Source organism: Ctenocephalides felis, unplaced genomic scaffold (genome assembly GCF_003426905.1).
Source record: "Ctenocephalides felis isolate EL2017-DRISC unplaced genomic scaffold, ASM342690v1 CF-g0.4_SCAFFOLD_00845, whole genome shotgun sequence".
Lineage (NCBI taxonomy): Eukaryota > Metazoa > Arthropoda > Insecta > Siphonaptera > Pulicidae > Ctenocephalides > Ctenocephalides felis.
In genome coordinates this window covers 4,247,403-4,265,138 of record NW_020536999.1, presented here as the reverse complement: position 1 = coordinate 4,265,138, position 17,736 = coordinate 4,247,403, and the positions used below count along the sequence as shown (strand labels likewise).

At 25.0% G+C, this 17,736-nt stretch overlaps 1 protein-coding gene across 2 annotated transcripts in view; it reads right to left on the bottom strand.

The window, feature by feature from the left end:
• Positions 1 to 2,593, bottom strand: part of LOC113363414 (aquaporin AQPAe.a) — a 72,884-nt gene extending 70,291 nt beyond the window's left edge. For both annotated transcript variants that reach the window (XM_026605918.1, XM_026605917.1), the window contains exon 1: positions 2,497 to 2,593. In XM_026605918.1, the coding sequence (XP_026461703.1) occupies positions 2,497 to 2,512 (16 nt within the window). In that variant the 5' untranslated portion in view covers positions 2,513 to 2,593. The remainder of the gene's footprint in view (positions 1 to 2,496) is intronic.
• Positions 2,594 to 17,736: the final 15,143 nt, after the last annotated feature.

The following is a 17,736-nucleotide window of genomic DNA, read 5'->3' as shown; positions in this document are numbered from 1 at the left end:
TGCAGACTATCTTAAAGTTAATATTGAGACTTAAAACTTTCACAGATTTTTTTTTTTATCAATTTGGAAGCATTTGAGCCCCTGGGAGCAAAAAAAATTCAAATATATCTGTTCGCGCCAATCAAAGCATGCTGGTACATTGAGATAGAAAAACAAAAAATCATCAATGAAAAATTATAAAACCAAAATCAAATCATTCAATACGTTATCAAAAACATGTTAAAATTACTGTTAATACTATTATAACTTATAAAATAAATATATACAGTTATCAATAAAGTATTTTACATTTCGGTCCTTCGAAAAAGCAATCAATTACAACAATCAGTGGAAAAACAATATCTATATTAAAGACCACCTTAATAATAGGTTGTCAAATATCTGCCTTCCGCTTTTTTGCTCTTGGTTTATAATACAAAAAGGCGGAAGGGAGATATTTGACAACCTAATATATGACACTACATGCTCTATATTTATCTAGAAAATTCGACCGTTTTTTTGCATTATCTTACAATCATTTGTATATATATATATATATATATATATATATATATATATATATCTATGTATATATATATTGTGTTGCATGTTGCACTTGACCTCTGTTCTTCCAGCCACCAAGGGAATACCTTTATGCAAATTTCGAAAACTGAAAATAGACATTTTACGATTGTCCGCAATAAATTACGACCTTTTAGGTGATCTAATAAATTCTATTGCCTGCAGCAGAAAATCATAAACGGGGGTGAAAAATTTCTTTTTGCGCATTTGGTAATAAATGATGTCAAACTATATTTTCTACTGAATAAAGGCTACGATATATATATTAAGGTGGTCCTTAATATAGACATTTTCGAATTTCCTTGCTCCCAAGAAATCAAATGGTTTCAAATTGATAAAAGAAAATTCTCTGAATATTTTAGCTCTTAATATTAACTTTTAGATCGAGCGCGATTCAATCAAAGCTTCGTATAAAAATAACATGGAAAAATTTTTGAAAATTTAAAAAATGTTTCTTAGGTATAACTTAGCGACAAATGAATTAAAAGTGAAAATTCGTGTCATCTTTTATTGAAAATTTGACGCTCTAAAAAACAGGTTTTTTCATAATTTGTTTTGTCGAGCGTTGAATTTTGAATAAAACTTATTCATTTGTTCGCTAAAGTATATTCAAGAAACATTTTTTAAATTTTTGAAAAACTTTCTATGCTATTTCCATACAAAACTTTGATTGAATTGCGAATTATCTAAAAGACAATATTGAGACATAAAACTTATAGAGGATTTTTTTTATCAATTTGGAAGTATTTGAGCCCTTGGGAGCAAGGAAATTCGAGAATGGCCATTTTAAGGACCACCCTAATATATATAAATATATATAAATATATATTTGCGTGTGTATGTTTGTGTTTTTATATTATTTAATGATGTATATTATAGCGTTGTCATAAAATGGATTAATTCTATTTTCGGCCATTGAAAACGACGCAATCACAAATATTCGTGGAAAAAATGCGATTTTTTTTGCAAATCGATTTTAACGACCCTGTTTATAGATACATCTGTATATATATTAACTTGGAAATATGAACAAACAACACTCTTTTTTGCACTAATTTATTAAATAATAATTTTCACAAACGTTTCGAGACTAGGTTTGTCTCATCATCAGTGTGTTATAATTTAAAATTTAAAATATGGAAATCTAAATTAGCCTTTTGTGTTATCCATTACAAGTTGCTCGATACACATTAAAAAATTATTATTGAATGAATTAGTACCAAAAAAAGGGTTGTTTGTTCATATTTCCAAATTAATATCTATTATCCACTCAGAAAACATTTGTTATATATATATATATATATATATATATATATATTTATATATATATATATATATATATATATGAATTCTTAAAACAAAATAATCAAAGAAACAAATTCGTAAATTAGTTTTTATAAAGTAGTCATTACTGATTTGTGTAATTTGTAAAATTTAATGTAATTTAATTTGTTAACTTTACTAGCATCATTATATTTAACAATTATAAAATTAAAATATTTTTTACAAATTTAATATTGACTGATTTGTTCCCTTAGAGACTAACTTCAAGTCGAACACAGGTTTATATCTTTGCTATGGCGATCGCAGCGCCTTGTACGCGTGAAACCAGAACCAAAGTTTATTCTGCACAAGTCGTGGATTTTTTAAATAAAATAATTTTTCATAAAAATTATATTATAATTTTTAAAACAAAATAATCAATGGAACAAATTCATACACGTGTGTTTCGGTCGAGCATAAAGAATTAGTAAATTTAAAAGTTTAAAAAGTAATTATAAACGCATGTAACTGATTTGTTAAATTTAAATAATTAAGTAGGTTTATAATTGTTTATGAACATTTATAACAAAAATTCAAACAAGAAAGTAAAAGTAAAATTAGAATATATTTAAGGTAAATAAAATAATAATAAAATAAAATTAAAATACTTACTTGCTTCCTTTGACATCTTCAGTAGTTAATTTTCACTTAACAACTTTATATTTATAAATATTGTTTAAACAAAACTGTTCTTATTGTTTTTTTGGTGATCACTAAAAATTTATAATAATTTTATATATATATATATATATATATATATATATATAATTATGGAAAATGTTATGGAATTTGTTGTGATATCTAGAATCAAATATTTAATAATCTCTACTAGTAAATTCCATTTTATTATGTTCGATTAAATTTTATATATTAATATGTCGTTTTTATCAGAAACTGATAAAAATTACAGATTTTTTCTGACACCTTTTATTGTAAAACACATTTTTTTATTTTATTGCCGATAAAACTTTTAAAAATCTTTGTATCGAGATAAAAACTGTTTGTTGATCGATTTTGATTTTGGTTTACGTAATGAAAATAATTTTGATAAATACTATAATACTATTATATCTTATAATAATAAAAATAATTTATTTAACATTTTAAATCTATTTTTTTGGAACAAGCTTAATATGTTGATACGATCCAAATGGTTTATTATTATTATTGGTTTAAACTTTTTTATTTAAATTATTATTTTAATTAATATAATAATAACATTATTATGATAATACTGTACATGAATTATTATCTGATTATTATTTTGTTGGAATTATTATAATAAACGTACCAAAATGATAATAACGATAATTTAATTCAGAAAATCAAATAATATTATAAAATAATAAAAGTTATAATATAAAAATCAAAAAGTTACTGAATTAGTCACCTAATACTAATAAAAATAATAAAATATTTGAATTATATAAAATTCATTTGAATATATAATATTCATTTTGAAATAATAATAATAGTAATAAAATTGTAATTATAAATATAGAAAAAAACAAATGAATTATTAATATTTATCATTACAAAAACGATTCATTGGTATAATTGTAATTATTCATAAGCAAAATATTTTTCAATTATATTATTTATTTATTATTTTTCTACTTTTATTATCATTAACTAAATAATTTAACATTTTGATTTTGATTTTTTGAATAGTTTTGTTAATTTTTATTTTAATTTTTTTAATTATAAAAATTACAAATTCTAATTATTATTAATTAAATATTAACTGATTTATCAATTTTTATTTTATTTACACAATTTTAATATTTTATTATTATTATTAGTATTAATTGATTGGTTTATTAACATTTTGTTAATTTTTATTTTATTAATATTATAAATTAATTTTTAAAGTAGATGGTTTAAAATTAAAACGGTAAAAAATAATCATAAATTATTTGTGTTAATTTAATTATACCAATTATATTATTTTTTTTAATTTTATTATTATTATTTTTATTTTTATTATTACAAAACCAAGCTCCTAATATTATTTCATTACTACTCCTAATATTATTAATAATAACTTATCAGTTTATTAACTTCATAAGTTTTATTTCATAACTATTATAATTTAGTTTCCTTAATTTTTTTTTATTCTAATTATATTATTTTTCTATTTATTATTATTATTATTAGTAATATTACTAATAATATAAAATATACTAAAATATTAAATAATATTAAATTTACTAAATGTCCTTAACTGGACAGTTGTAAATAAAATAGAGAATAAAAAAATATTACTACTATCAGTATTATTAATATAAACTGATTAATTTAATAAATTATTTATTATTATTTTGTTTATTACTACAATTTATGTTTAATTTCAATTATATAATTTTTGATAAATAGTTTCAAATCTTAAAATAATTCTTAATCTTAATTTACTAATATTTATTTCTGTTTTCTTGGTTATTTTGTAAAATTATATTATTTTTATAATTATTATTCTGATAAATTCAAATAATATTGCCTAAATTCAAAAATTGTATTATTTGGATTTAATTTTGGATTTAAACTTTTTGATTATTATTTTTTTTATTACAAAGTTAAGGGTTAACACTATTGTAATATTTTAATGATAAAAATAGTAATATTAATAATTTAATCACTTTCGAATATTTTAATATTTTTTATTTTTGAATTAATAAAAATTATTTAGGATTTTTATGTACATACATACAAATTATATTTATATTAATAATAAAAATTTAAAAATATTAAATTTTACATACAATCCTACCTCCAACTTCCTGACTTAGAAACTTTTTACAACTCAACAATTGTCAATTTTTAAATTTCTTTGAAAAAATTTAAACAAAAAAGGATTTTTCTGAATTGGGAAATTTTTGAAAAAAACTGAACTATTTTTAAAAATTAGATTTTTTTATAATTTTATTTATAACAAATTATATTATATTAATAATAAAAATTTAAAAATATTAAATTTTACATACAATCCTACCTCCAACTTCCTGACTTAGAAACTTTTTACAACTCAACAATTGTCAATTTTTAAATTTTTTAAAAAAATTTAAACAAAAAAAAGGATTTTTCTGAATTAGGAAATTTTTGAAAAAAACTGAACTATTTTTAAAAATTAGATTTTTTTATAATTTTATTTATAACAAATTATATTATATTAATAATAAAAATTTAAAAATATTAAATTTTACATACAATCCTACCTCCAACTTCCTGACTTAGAAACTTTTTACAACTCAACAATAGTCAATTTTTAAACAATATATTATTAATGTATAATATTGTTTTATTTCATCAATATTATTATTATTATTATTATTAATATAAACTCATTAATTTAATCAGTTATTTATTAATATTTTGTTTATTTTATAATTTCAATTATATAGTTTTTGGAAAATAGTTTCAACTGTTAAAATAATTAATTTACTAATATTTTTCTGTTTTCTTGGTTATTTTGTAAAATTATATTATTTTTATAATTCTTATTTTAATTAATTTATTGCATTAAAAATTGCATTAGTTGGATTTAATTTAATAACTTATTAACTTTTTGATTACTATTATTTTTATTACATATTTAAGAGTTAACACTATTGTAATATTTTATTAATAAAAATAGTAATAATATTAATGTAATCACTTTGGAATATTTTAATTTTATAATATTTTTTATTTATGAATTAATAAAAAATTATTTAGGATTTTTATGTACATACAATATATATATATATATATATATATATATATATATATATATAGTCTAATAATCGGGCATAACATCAATAAAAATCATGAATTTCTTTTAAAAATTTATTTTAAATCCATACGTTTCGGCTATAATCCTAGCCTTCATTCAGTGGAAAATTAGTTATTCTTAGTGTTAAATTGGAAAATTTAACTACCATTAAATTTTACCGTTATTAATCTACCGTTAAATTTAATTACGATGGATTATTAAAATTTTCCAATTTAACACTGAGAATAACTAATTTTCTAGTGAATGAAGGCTAGGATTATAGCCGAAACTTATGGATTTAAAATAATTTTTTTGCAAGAAATTCATGTTTTTTATTGATGTTATGCCCGATTATTAGACTTAGTTAATATATATATATATATATATAAAAAATTGAAAAAATATTAATAAAAAAAATTTGAAAAAATATTAATTTTTACATACAATCCTATCTCCTCGTACTTCCTACCTTAAAAACTTTTCACAACCCGGTTGTTTAAACAATTTTTTTTATTAATATATAATATTGTTTTATTTCATCAATATTATTATTATTATTATTATTATTATTTCAGATTCACTTTGTCGACCGTGTTTTTATTATCGGTACCGCCGTTCGTGTCGGAGGACAGTTTGCGACTGATTCGCGTCCGTTCGCGGTACGACGGTACGAATTCTTCTGGTCGAAGAGTCGATGGCGGTGGCGGTGGCGGTGGTGATGGCGGTGGTGCAGGTGGAAATAGAAAAAGAACAAGAACAAGAAATAAGTACTAAATGGCGGTGGTGCAGGAGCAGAAGAAGCGGCCGGAAAAAGTAGGTGATATAGTAGATTTGACTTGTGGCACTCTGATATGTTTTTATGTAATTGCATAATATTGTGAATTTTGATTTTTTTCCATTAATATTTTTATTTTTGGTACTCAAGCAACCGATAAACTGTTGGTGGAAAACAGAATCTCCATTTTTTTTATCTTGCATTTCACTCTTTTGGATCTATAAGCTATCGTCGATCCATAAATGCTTTAGTTGCTTACATATTTACTCATTTATATTAATGTTTTCAATTATTTTATTTCGATGTCTTTTTCATTCCATTGGTCAAACCAAAAAGAAATTATATATGTTATACCCCTTATATTTATTATTAACTTCCCGTAGGGCAAGTTATAGTAACCGCAAAAAAATCGAAAATGAAATTTTTTATATATCTTTACGTTTCAGAGGTTTCTGAACATTTTGGCATACCTTGGAAAAAATGGATGTATGTGTGTGTGTGTGTGCGTGTGTATATGTATGTATGTACGTGTGTGTATGTATGTGCGGATACAAATTTTCGTCGACGATTTCGGGAACACGGATCAACCGATTTGAATAATTCAAAAAGTATTCGATTCGTATTGATAAGGAGACGTGCTGATTAGTTTTTGGCGAAGGCAGGTCTAGCCGTTCCGAAGATACGGGGCAAAAAGTGCCGAAAACGGTAACTCAGTTTTTAAGAGAACGGAGCGTCCGATTTAAATAATTCAAAAAACATTATACTTGTATTGACAAGGTGAAGAACCGATCAAATTTTCATAAAGGCAGGTCTAGCGGTTTCGGAGATCTAATGAAAAAAGTAAAAAAAAAATGCCATTTGGCGGTCAAAAATGATCATTAGACATATGCACATCAAATTATCAGATATTTTATAGAGATTTTAACAATAAGTATGAATTTGGTTTACATTCCTATGGGTTCCGTACCAATGTTTACGCGTTAGACGTCGAAGCGGCGCTTACGCGGTTTGATTAATTTTTTGTCTAATTGTTTGTCCAAAATCTTATTTTTTCGAAGTAAAATTTTTTCAAAAATGTTAATCGTTTAAAAAAAAATAATAATATTTGGTACGGGAAGTTCCAGCAATTTGCCTTAAGGCACGATGCCTTAATTGCCTTAAGACATAATTCCACTTACAGCTAGTTAACTTCCCGTAGGGTAAGTTATAGTAATCGTCCAAAAATCGAAATAAAAAATTTTTACATTTCTCGACGTTTTGAAGGTTTCTGAACATTTTGGCATACTTCAGAAAAAATGGATGTGTGTGTGTGTGTGTGTGTGTGTGTTTTGTATGTCCGCGTTTTTTCGTCCACGTTTTCGGGCGCACGGATCAACCGATTTAAATGGTTTAAAAAACATTCGATTCCTATTGATAGGGAGATGTGCTGATTAGTTTTTGGCAAAGGCAGGTCCAGCCGTTACGGAGATATGGAGCAAAGAGTGCAAAAAATAGAAAGCGAGTTTTTGAGAGAACGGATCAACCGATTTGAATGGTTTAAAAAACATTCGATTCCTATTGATAGAGAGATGTGCTGATTAGTTTTTGGCAAAGGTAGGCCCAGAGGTTTCGGAGATACAGAGCTAAATTTAAAAAAATGTCTGTTTTTGAGAGAACTAAGCGTCCGATTTAAATGATTCAAAGAACTTTCTGCTTTTTTCAACAAAATAATTGATTTTGGAAAAAAAAATTTTTTGTTTCTAATTTTTTTTTCAAAAAATTTTTTTGTAATTTTGGATTAAAAATTCAAAAAATCACCCAAGCTAAGCACAGTCTAAGCGCCACTCTGGTACAAATGTTTACCCATGTGCGTTTAGACTGCTTGTCTATTGGAGCACTTTTCCAATTTTGTGAAAATTATTGAAAAATGTGAAAATGCCGCCAAGCTGAGCACAGTATAAGTGAAAATGTCGCACAGAATTATTTGCAAATGCGTTTAGACTGTGACTATGGAGCACTTTTTCAATTTTGTGTAAATTTGGCAACTATTTTTTTTTTGGAATTTGATTCGAAATGAAATGACGATTGTTAATATTCTGGAGATGATAAATTGATTTATTTATAATTAATTTTCCATAAGGTAAGTAATCGCAAAAAAATCGAAAATGAAATTTATTATATATCTTCACGTTTCAGAGGTTTCTGAATATGTTGGCATACCTTGGAGAAAATTGATGTGTGTGTGTGTGTGTGTGTGTGTGTGTGCGTGCATGTGTGTGTGTTCGGATACAAATTTTCGTCGACGATTTCGGGAACACGTATGAAGCAATTTGAATAATTCAAAAAACATTCGAATCGTATTGATAAGGAGACGTGCTGATTAGTTTTTGGCGGAGGCAGGTCTAGCCGTTGCGAAGATACGGGCCAAAAAGTGCCAAAAATGGTAATTCAATTTAGGAGAGGACGGAGCGTCCGATTTTAATAATTCAATAACCATTTTACTTGTATTGACAAGGTGAAGAACCGATCAAATTTTCATAAAGGCAGGTCTAGCGGTTTCGGAGATCTAATGAAAAAAGTAAAAAAAAAATGCCATTTGGCGTATAAAAATGATCATTAGACTTATGCACATCAAATTATCAGATATTTTATAGAGTTTCTAATAAGTATAAATTTTGTTTCTTCTCTCAAAAAAAATGACACAGCACGATCGCTTTAAAAAAAAATCAATTTTTTTTCAAAAATATCAAAATATAAATCATTTTTCAAAAAAAAAAATTTGTTAATTACAAAATTCTCAAAAATATTGTTTTAAAATTTTTCAAAAAAAATCGAAGTTTTTTCAAATGTTTAATTTTTGCTACGGAAAGTTCCAGCAATTTGTCTAAGGCACGATGCTATGCACTACTAGTTATAATTTTAATTGAGTGAAAAATCTCCTACTCCTAGATTTAAAAAAATGGTCCGATGATCTTAAATAAAATGCCAAAAAATAAAAAAACGAGATATTTGATTGGGGATAAAATCTTTAAATGCATATTGTCTTAAGAAATAATATTATTTTTATCGGCAATAAATATATGCAAAAAAAATAAATAAATTTTTTATTTTTTCGCGGGGTAAACGCAAAAAAATGAAAACGAATTTTTGTATATTTTTAGGTTTCAAAGAATTTTGAACATTTTGGCATACCTTAGAAGATATAGATGTGCGCGTATTAAGAATTCCTTTGGAATCTCTTATTATCATTCTTGTTTTGCAGAATTCCTTTGGAATACTTTATGAATTATTAGAAATACGTGCATATTATAAATTTTTCCGATAGTCTAAGTAAATTCGTATCTTTCAACTGATTATTGATGATATTTATCTTTGTTACGAATTTATTTACCCTTACAATATTTAGTAGCAATATCTGCATTAATACGATTTATAGGAAATTCCTAAATTCTGTCTATAAAGATGTAAAAGTCACATTTATGAGCTGTCGCTTCCTCCCAGGCAAAGTTTTTATCATTGTCAATTTTATATTATATTAATATAATTATTATATAATTCATATTTTAAAATTTACAAGAGCGCGTGCAAATTTTGTTACCAAATAATTTGATAAAATATATTCTAAAACGTAAGACAGAGAAACTTATAACCTAGCTGATATAAGTTTCTCAATTTTTTGATAAATAAATTTAATTTCTAAACGTCGTTCAATATTGTCGTTTATTTGTAAAGGGACTAAAACGACGAAAACAGAATTAAGTCGTAATAAGCTCAACAATGTATGGCTGTGTATGTGCGGATACAAATTTTCGTGATTATTTGTGACTAATTTTTAACTTAATTAAAGATTTTTGCTCGAATGATGAAACGAATCGTAATCCGAACGTATGATGAATGTATAAATCAACTATTTGATCCTACTATCTGTTAGTTTCGGAATTAATAATAAAAATGTATATAAAATTATTTTTAATTCGAATGATGAACAAAATAATGGTCCGAAACGCATAATGAATTTTAGAAAATTCACTTTTCAATTCTAATTTATTTATTCATCGTTACTTTATCTATTCAAAAAGCTTCGAATGCGCAAATAATTTTTTTTATATATTTTTGACTTCCCGTAGAGTAATTGTAATGGGCCGAAAATCGAAATTGAAAATTTTTACATTTCTCGACGTTTTGAAGGTTTCTGAACATTTTGGCATACTTCAGAAAAAATTGATGTGTGTGTGTGTGTGTGTATGTATGTATGGATACAAATTTTCGCCCACGTTTTCGGGCGTACGGATCAACCGATTTGAATGGTTCAAAAAACATTCGATTCTTATTGATAGGGAAAAGAGCTGATTAGTTTTTGGCAAAGGCAGGTCCAGCCGTTTCGGAGATACGGAGCAAAGAGTGCAGAAAATAGAAATCGAATTTTTGAGAGAACGGAGTATCCGATTTGAATGATCTAAAAAACATTCAATTAGTAATGATTGGGAGAAGTGTTTATTAGTTTTTGGCAAAGGCGGGCGCAGCCATTTCGAAGATACGGAGCTAAATATGTAAAAAATGGCAGTTTTTGAGAGAACTAAGCGTCCGATTTAAATGATTCAAAGAACTTGTCTCAACAAAATAATTGATTTTGGAAAAAAAAATTGTTCATTTTTTTTTTTTTTTTTTTTTTTTTAGTTTTTTGTATATCGAAAATATTTCAGATTTTATTTTTAATTCTGACTATAGTTCTAATATACTTTACAAATAATTTCAACTGTGCAATTCAGTTTATATAATTCTCATAAATATTTATAATAATCTATTTGAAAACATTCAGTATTCCTCGAACATTTCGTTACGGTACGGGAAGTTCCAGCAATTTACCTTAAGGCACGATGCCATAATTGCCTCAAGACAGAATTCCACTTACAGCTAGTTTTTTTTAATTTGTTCACCACTGCAATACCTAGTCCCCCTACCTCAAACAACTTGATAACATTACGCAAAAAATTTTTGCGAAGCTTCCCGCCCCAAAAAAAGGCCCTTTTTGACACTTTTTTTAAATAGCTGGCATTTTTTTCCTTCTTGCTATTTTCTTTCATTTTGGTAGGAGGACTGGATTCAAACTTCTTCTTCAATGTAGTTTCTTTTTTTTTGTTTCAGACGATGCCCAACGGATTTATCTGTTTTTACTTTTATTTACTTTTCAATTCTAATTTATTTATTCATCGTTACTGTATCTATTCAAAAAGTTTCGAATGCGCAAATAATTTTTTTTATATATATTTTAAGTTTAGTTTGGTTAGTCTCATCATTCTTACAACTAGTGCTAACTATCATTTACAATAGTTGTAGCTAGTTTTACAAACATTGGGCTTACAAAATAATTCACAAATGTTTCTTCCTGAATTATATACATATAATTATATATATATATATATATATATACATATCTATTTATTATGTATATTTATATTTGTTTATAACAAATTCATGCTCTAATATTAATATCAAATTCGGAAGCGTTGCGTTTATCGTTATCGCCACGGCGCTAATTATTAAGTCAACAAAAAAACGATATGATAATACTATTATCTAGGATTTTTGTGATATGATTTAATAATTATCTATATAAGTCATATATTAAAACCAAAATTTAGAAAAAAAAACATTTAATGCACGTGACACTAAAAAAATTAATAAATAGGAAAAATGATATAAAAAGTACAGATGCGCGCGACTCTTGCGTGCGTTTCTCGTAACTAGTAATACAAATAGCGAAGACAACAACCGTGTTTATGTATATATATATATAAATATATATATATATATATATATATATATTTGTATATATGCATATATTAATATTATTCGTCACATTTTGAATTAAAATTCCGAAATTTTCCGCCAAATCTTTTCCGCATGTGACATCTAATATTCCGCGTGCGAATCGTGAATTCGACTAATTATTTGTAGTTACATCACTAAATTATATATTCCAATAATATATAATAAATACCAACAATAATTTCGTATTAGGAATTTGTAATTTGAAAATTTTGAATTTTAAATTCAAAAATTTGAGATTTTAAATTCAAAAATTTTGAATTTGAAATCATGGTGCTTAGAGAAATTTAGGGTAAATTTTGTGTTCTGCAGTAATTATTTTATTAACTGTAGAATTTTGAATTTATAAAAAATAGGAAAAGAGATTGTAAGTTTAGAATTTAATTTTTTTAAATTTGGCTATTTTACTATTGCAGTTCAAATTAAAAATATTTATTTAAATAAATAAAATAATTAATAATTAAATAAATAAAAAATAAAAATCTAGAATATAGAACTGCAGTATAAAATGATATATTTTATAATATGGAATTTGAAAATTTGTATGAAGAATTTTGATAGAATTTGATGAATTTAAATTTTAAATTTTAGAATTTAAAGTTTGTATTTAATAGTGTGAAATTTGGAAATTGAAAATTTTAAAAAGTTGAATATAATTTTTTTTTGCATTTGATGGATAAAAATTTAACAGGAGCAATTTAAAATTATGAACATTATGAATTTTGCATTTTGAAATTAATTTTGCTTTTTTTGCTTAAATGAAATTAATATTATATGTTGTAAATTTATATGTATATTTATTCTTTAAAGGTAGAATTTTAAATTATGTAACTTGAGAATTTTAAGTTCTAGAAAATTTGCACATTGGAAAATTGTAATTTTAACATTCTTGTTATTAAATGTTGCACTTTAAAAGTAAGTAACTTGATTTCTTCTTAAATTTAATATTGAATTTGTAAATTTGTTGTTTAAAAATTTATGTTTGGAACAAATGTGTAACTTTATCAGAAACAAATGTGTAATTTCGAAAAAGAATTATAATTTGTATATATATATATATATATATATATATAATTTTACAAATTTATCATTTTTACCTTTGTCCTCAACACTAGGTCGCCCCATTTCTAAGCCAGAACCAAATTCCTAATTTCACACTTTTTGTTCTTAATTTTGATCCCAAAATTTTCGAAATTTTTAATTTATTTTGACAACAACGTCATAAATAACTCAAACTAATAAATCTGATTGTAAGATTATTATTTGTGATTTAGCATTGAATTTGCTGATAAGTCGGATTATTTAATGATAACGGGGAAAATAGTATGATATTGCACAATTTATAGAATCTGATATATATATATATATATATATATATATATATATACATAATAAATTAGATAAAGCGTTTTAATTAATCACATTAAGTGATCATTAAAACACAATTAAACACTTCAATATTATATAAGTAAATATTAATGGATTTTCTTAAGACTATACTTATAGAGTTTTTTTAGTAAATAATATCTAGTTTATGATAAGCTAAATAAAAAAAAGTGCCTGAAACAAATCTTTCGTGTTAATTTATTAAATGTAGAATAATGTTTAACTCTTCATATATTGAAAATTTAGCCACTATATAATGGCGATTTTAAATGCAAATGGCGATTTTAAATGTATTAAGGCATACAAAATTATTTTTGCAAAACTTCAGTACATTTTATATAGTTTCTTCTAAGCTAAATAAAAACGAGTGACCGGAACAAACTATTTGTGTAATTTAGTAAAATGTAAAAAATGTCTAACTCTTCATATATTTAAATTTAGTTATTATATTGCGATTTCAAACGTGTTTTATTTAAAATTTTGTTTAAGAGCATATAAACCTATTTATAAGGAAATTTAGTAAAATTTTCTTAGATAAATTAAAAAAAAGTGACCGAAACAAACTTTTTGTGTTATTTATCAAATGTAGAAAAATGTCTAAATCTTCATGTATTGAAAATTGAGTCACTGTATAATTTAGAATTTTTAGAGAATTTTATCTAGTTTCTCTTAACAATAAGCTGAATAAAAAAGAAAGCTCAGAACATTCAAAATTCAAAATTTTGTAAACTGAATAAAAAAGAGAGCTCAGATCAAACTTTTTGTGTAATTTAATAAAATGTAGAAAAATGTCTAACTCTTCATATATTGAAAATTTAGCCACTATATAATGGCGATTTCAAATGTGTATCATACAAAATTTTGTTTGAGAACATACAAAACTTTTTATAAGGTATTTTAGTATATTTTATCAATTTTTCTTAAACTAAAACAAAAAGAGTGCCCGGAATAAACTTTTTAAGTTATTCAATAAAATGTACTAAAATGACCATAATATATTTTAGTCTATATATATAATCGCCATTTCAAACGCGTTTTATTTAAAATTTTGTATTAGAGTTTATAACATTGATTGAGAGAGTTTGTAGTAAATTTCATCTAGTTTCGCCTAAACTAAATTAAAAAAGAGTATACGGAACCAACTTTTCAAGTTATTTAATAAAATGTAGTAAAATGTCTTCATATATTGAACAATTTAGTCACTATATATATGATTGCGTTTTCAAACGCGTTTTATACAAAATTTTGTTTAAGGGCATATAAAACTATTTTTGCAGAATTAAAGTAAATTTTATGTATTTTCTGGTAAGCTAAATAAAAAAGAGTGCCCAAAATAAAATTTTCAAATTATTTAAAAAAATGTACAAAAAAATCTAGTCTGACTCTTCATATACCGAAAATTTAGTCTCTACATAATTGCAATTTCAAATGCGTTTTAACCAAAATTTTGTATTAGGGCATATAAAGCTATTTATGCAGAATTTTGATATATTTCATCTAGTTTCTCCTAAACTAAATTAAAAAGAGTGCCCGGAACAAACTTTTCATATTACTTTAAAAAATATAACTTCATGTCCTGAAGCCATGTAATACCAATAGACAGAATTCATAAGGGCTCGTTCACACTAAACTCACTAATTTAATTTCTCCTCCAACCATTAACCTCCATGTCCATTGTCTCACTAAACCGCCATTTGATAGAGACGTTATATTAAATGTTGCAACACCTCCATCTGCAGACACTTTGCAACCGCCAATTGTTCACTTTTACATTTCGACTCTTTAGCAATTGTCGTCGTCGTCGTCTCGTTATTATATTATTTGTCACAGGATAAAAGATTTATATATATATATATATATATATATATATATATGTATATATATATATATATATATATATATTTACATAAGTCTGTGACACATTACTTCTAATGATGATTATAATATATTGTCGTGTAGAGATTTGAAAACATCACAAGTTCTCAAAGTAACCTCATTTTATTTTTAAATATTCACAATACTTTACTCATAGATAATATAAGTATGAATAAATTGCAAACATACGCACTTTGTCATTATATCAATTTTAATTATTGTCCCGCTCGATAGAGGCGCCACCAACAGTAGCACGTAAATCTACCACTGAGTTTGATTCTAGATAAATATATAATATAGAAAAGATAAGCCTGATTGTTTTTAAATTTTTACAATTTTTTCAATTATACACGCTTTGTCAATTTTAATTGTTGTCCCTCTCGATAGAGGCGCCACTAACTATAGCACGTAAATCTACCACTGGATTTGATTCTAGATAAATATATAATATAGAAAAGAAAAGCCTGATTGTTTTTAAATTTTTACAATTTTTTCAATTATACGCGCTTTGTCAATTTTAATTGTTGTCCCTCTCGATAGAGGCGCCACCAACTGTAGCACGTAAATCTACCACTGGGTTTGATTCTAGATAAATATATAATATAGAAAAGATAAGCCTGATTGTTTTTAAATTTTTACAAGTTTTTTTTTGATTTATCAAAAATAGCAGTACTACATTTATGTTCACTCAATGTTTCTAATATTCTGAATCGTTTTGGCTTCATCACCAGGTTCAGTTTGCTCGTCAGTAAAGTCCCTTTTCTACTTGTAATGTCTTATATTTAATTTATTCTTTACTTGAATACTCTATTTCCACAAATGTCTAGATTCGGTTTGCTGGACAGTATTGTCCTTTTTTTTAATTTACTTTTTATTCAGTTTGGTTCTTTTCTACGTTACTATTAATTTTGCTCTTTATTGAAATGTTTTTTTATCTTATTAATATGATCTTTGGTATAAAGTTTCTTTTTATTTTTATGTCAAAATCCAAATTTCTCGATGGTAGAGTTCTCTATCTTAATTGCGATTTCAAACGCGTTTCATTCAAAATTTTGTTTTAGGGTATATTAAACTATTTATAAGGTATTTTAGTACATTTTATCTAGTTTGTACTAAACTAAATCAGAAAGAGTACCCGGAACAAACTTTTTGTGTAATTTAATAAAATGTGGAAATTTTAGTATATTTTTTTTATCTTATCAATATGATCTTTGGTATAAAGATTCTTTTTGTTTTTATGTCAAAATCCAAATTGATCGTTGGTAGAGTTCTCTATGTTATTTTATTTGGGAGTTTTAGTCGTCAGTAGAGTCTTTTTTGTATTTCAAGGTCGTTTGTTTGTATTAACGTTAAATGTCGAGATTGAATTTGCTCGTCAGTAGAGTCCCTTTCCTTTCATGCTGAGGCTCATTTTACTCAACAGTAGAGTTCTTTTTAACTTCCCGTAGGGTAAGTTATCGAAATTGCAAAAAAATCTAAAATGAAAAATTTTATATATCTTTACGTTTCAGAGGTTTCTGAACATTTTGGCAAAATTTTCAAAATCATTTTTCAAAATTTTTTTTCCCAAAAATGTCTTTTTTTCAAAAATCTAAAGTTTATCATTTTTTTCAATTTTAAAAAAATATAATGTCTTTTAAAAAAATATTTTTTGGTACGGGAAGTTCCAGCAATTTAGCTACAGTAACGATGCCATACACCACTAGTTCATTTTTTCTGTTTGTGTTCAATTCTCATTAGTAGAGTCCCATTTTGTCATTTCACAGCAAATCCTGTTTGCTCGTCAGTAGAGTCCCTTTCCTATCTACCTCACTGCTATGACTTATATTTTTTATTCTTCAAGGGAATATTGTATATCTAGATTCAAAATTAATATATATCAAGATTCAGCTTTTTTGATAGAATAATCCCTTTTTATTTTATTTCATACTAATTTTGCTCGTTAGTAGAGTCTTTTTTTTATTGCCAACGTTGTTATTTAATTTATTAGCTTGTAGAGTCCTCTTCTTCTCTCACGAATTTATTTTCAGTTTGATAGTCAGTAGAGTCCCTTTCTTCTACCTTATTATTTAAATAAATTTGCTAGAAATCCTTTTTCTTCTCATGTCAATATAAATTTGGCTCATCAGTAGAGTCCCTTCTCTACCTTCTACGTTTGCTATTTACTTTGCTCGTTATAACATTTTTTTGTATCAACATTTTATTTTCACGTCTTAGAAGAGTTTCCTTCAATCTGAACTTGTCGTTTTTGTTATATATT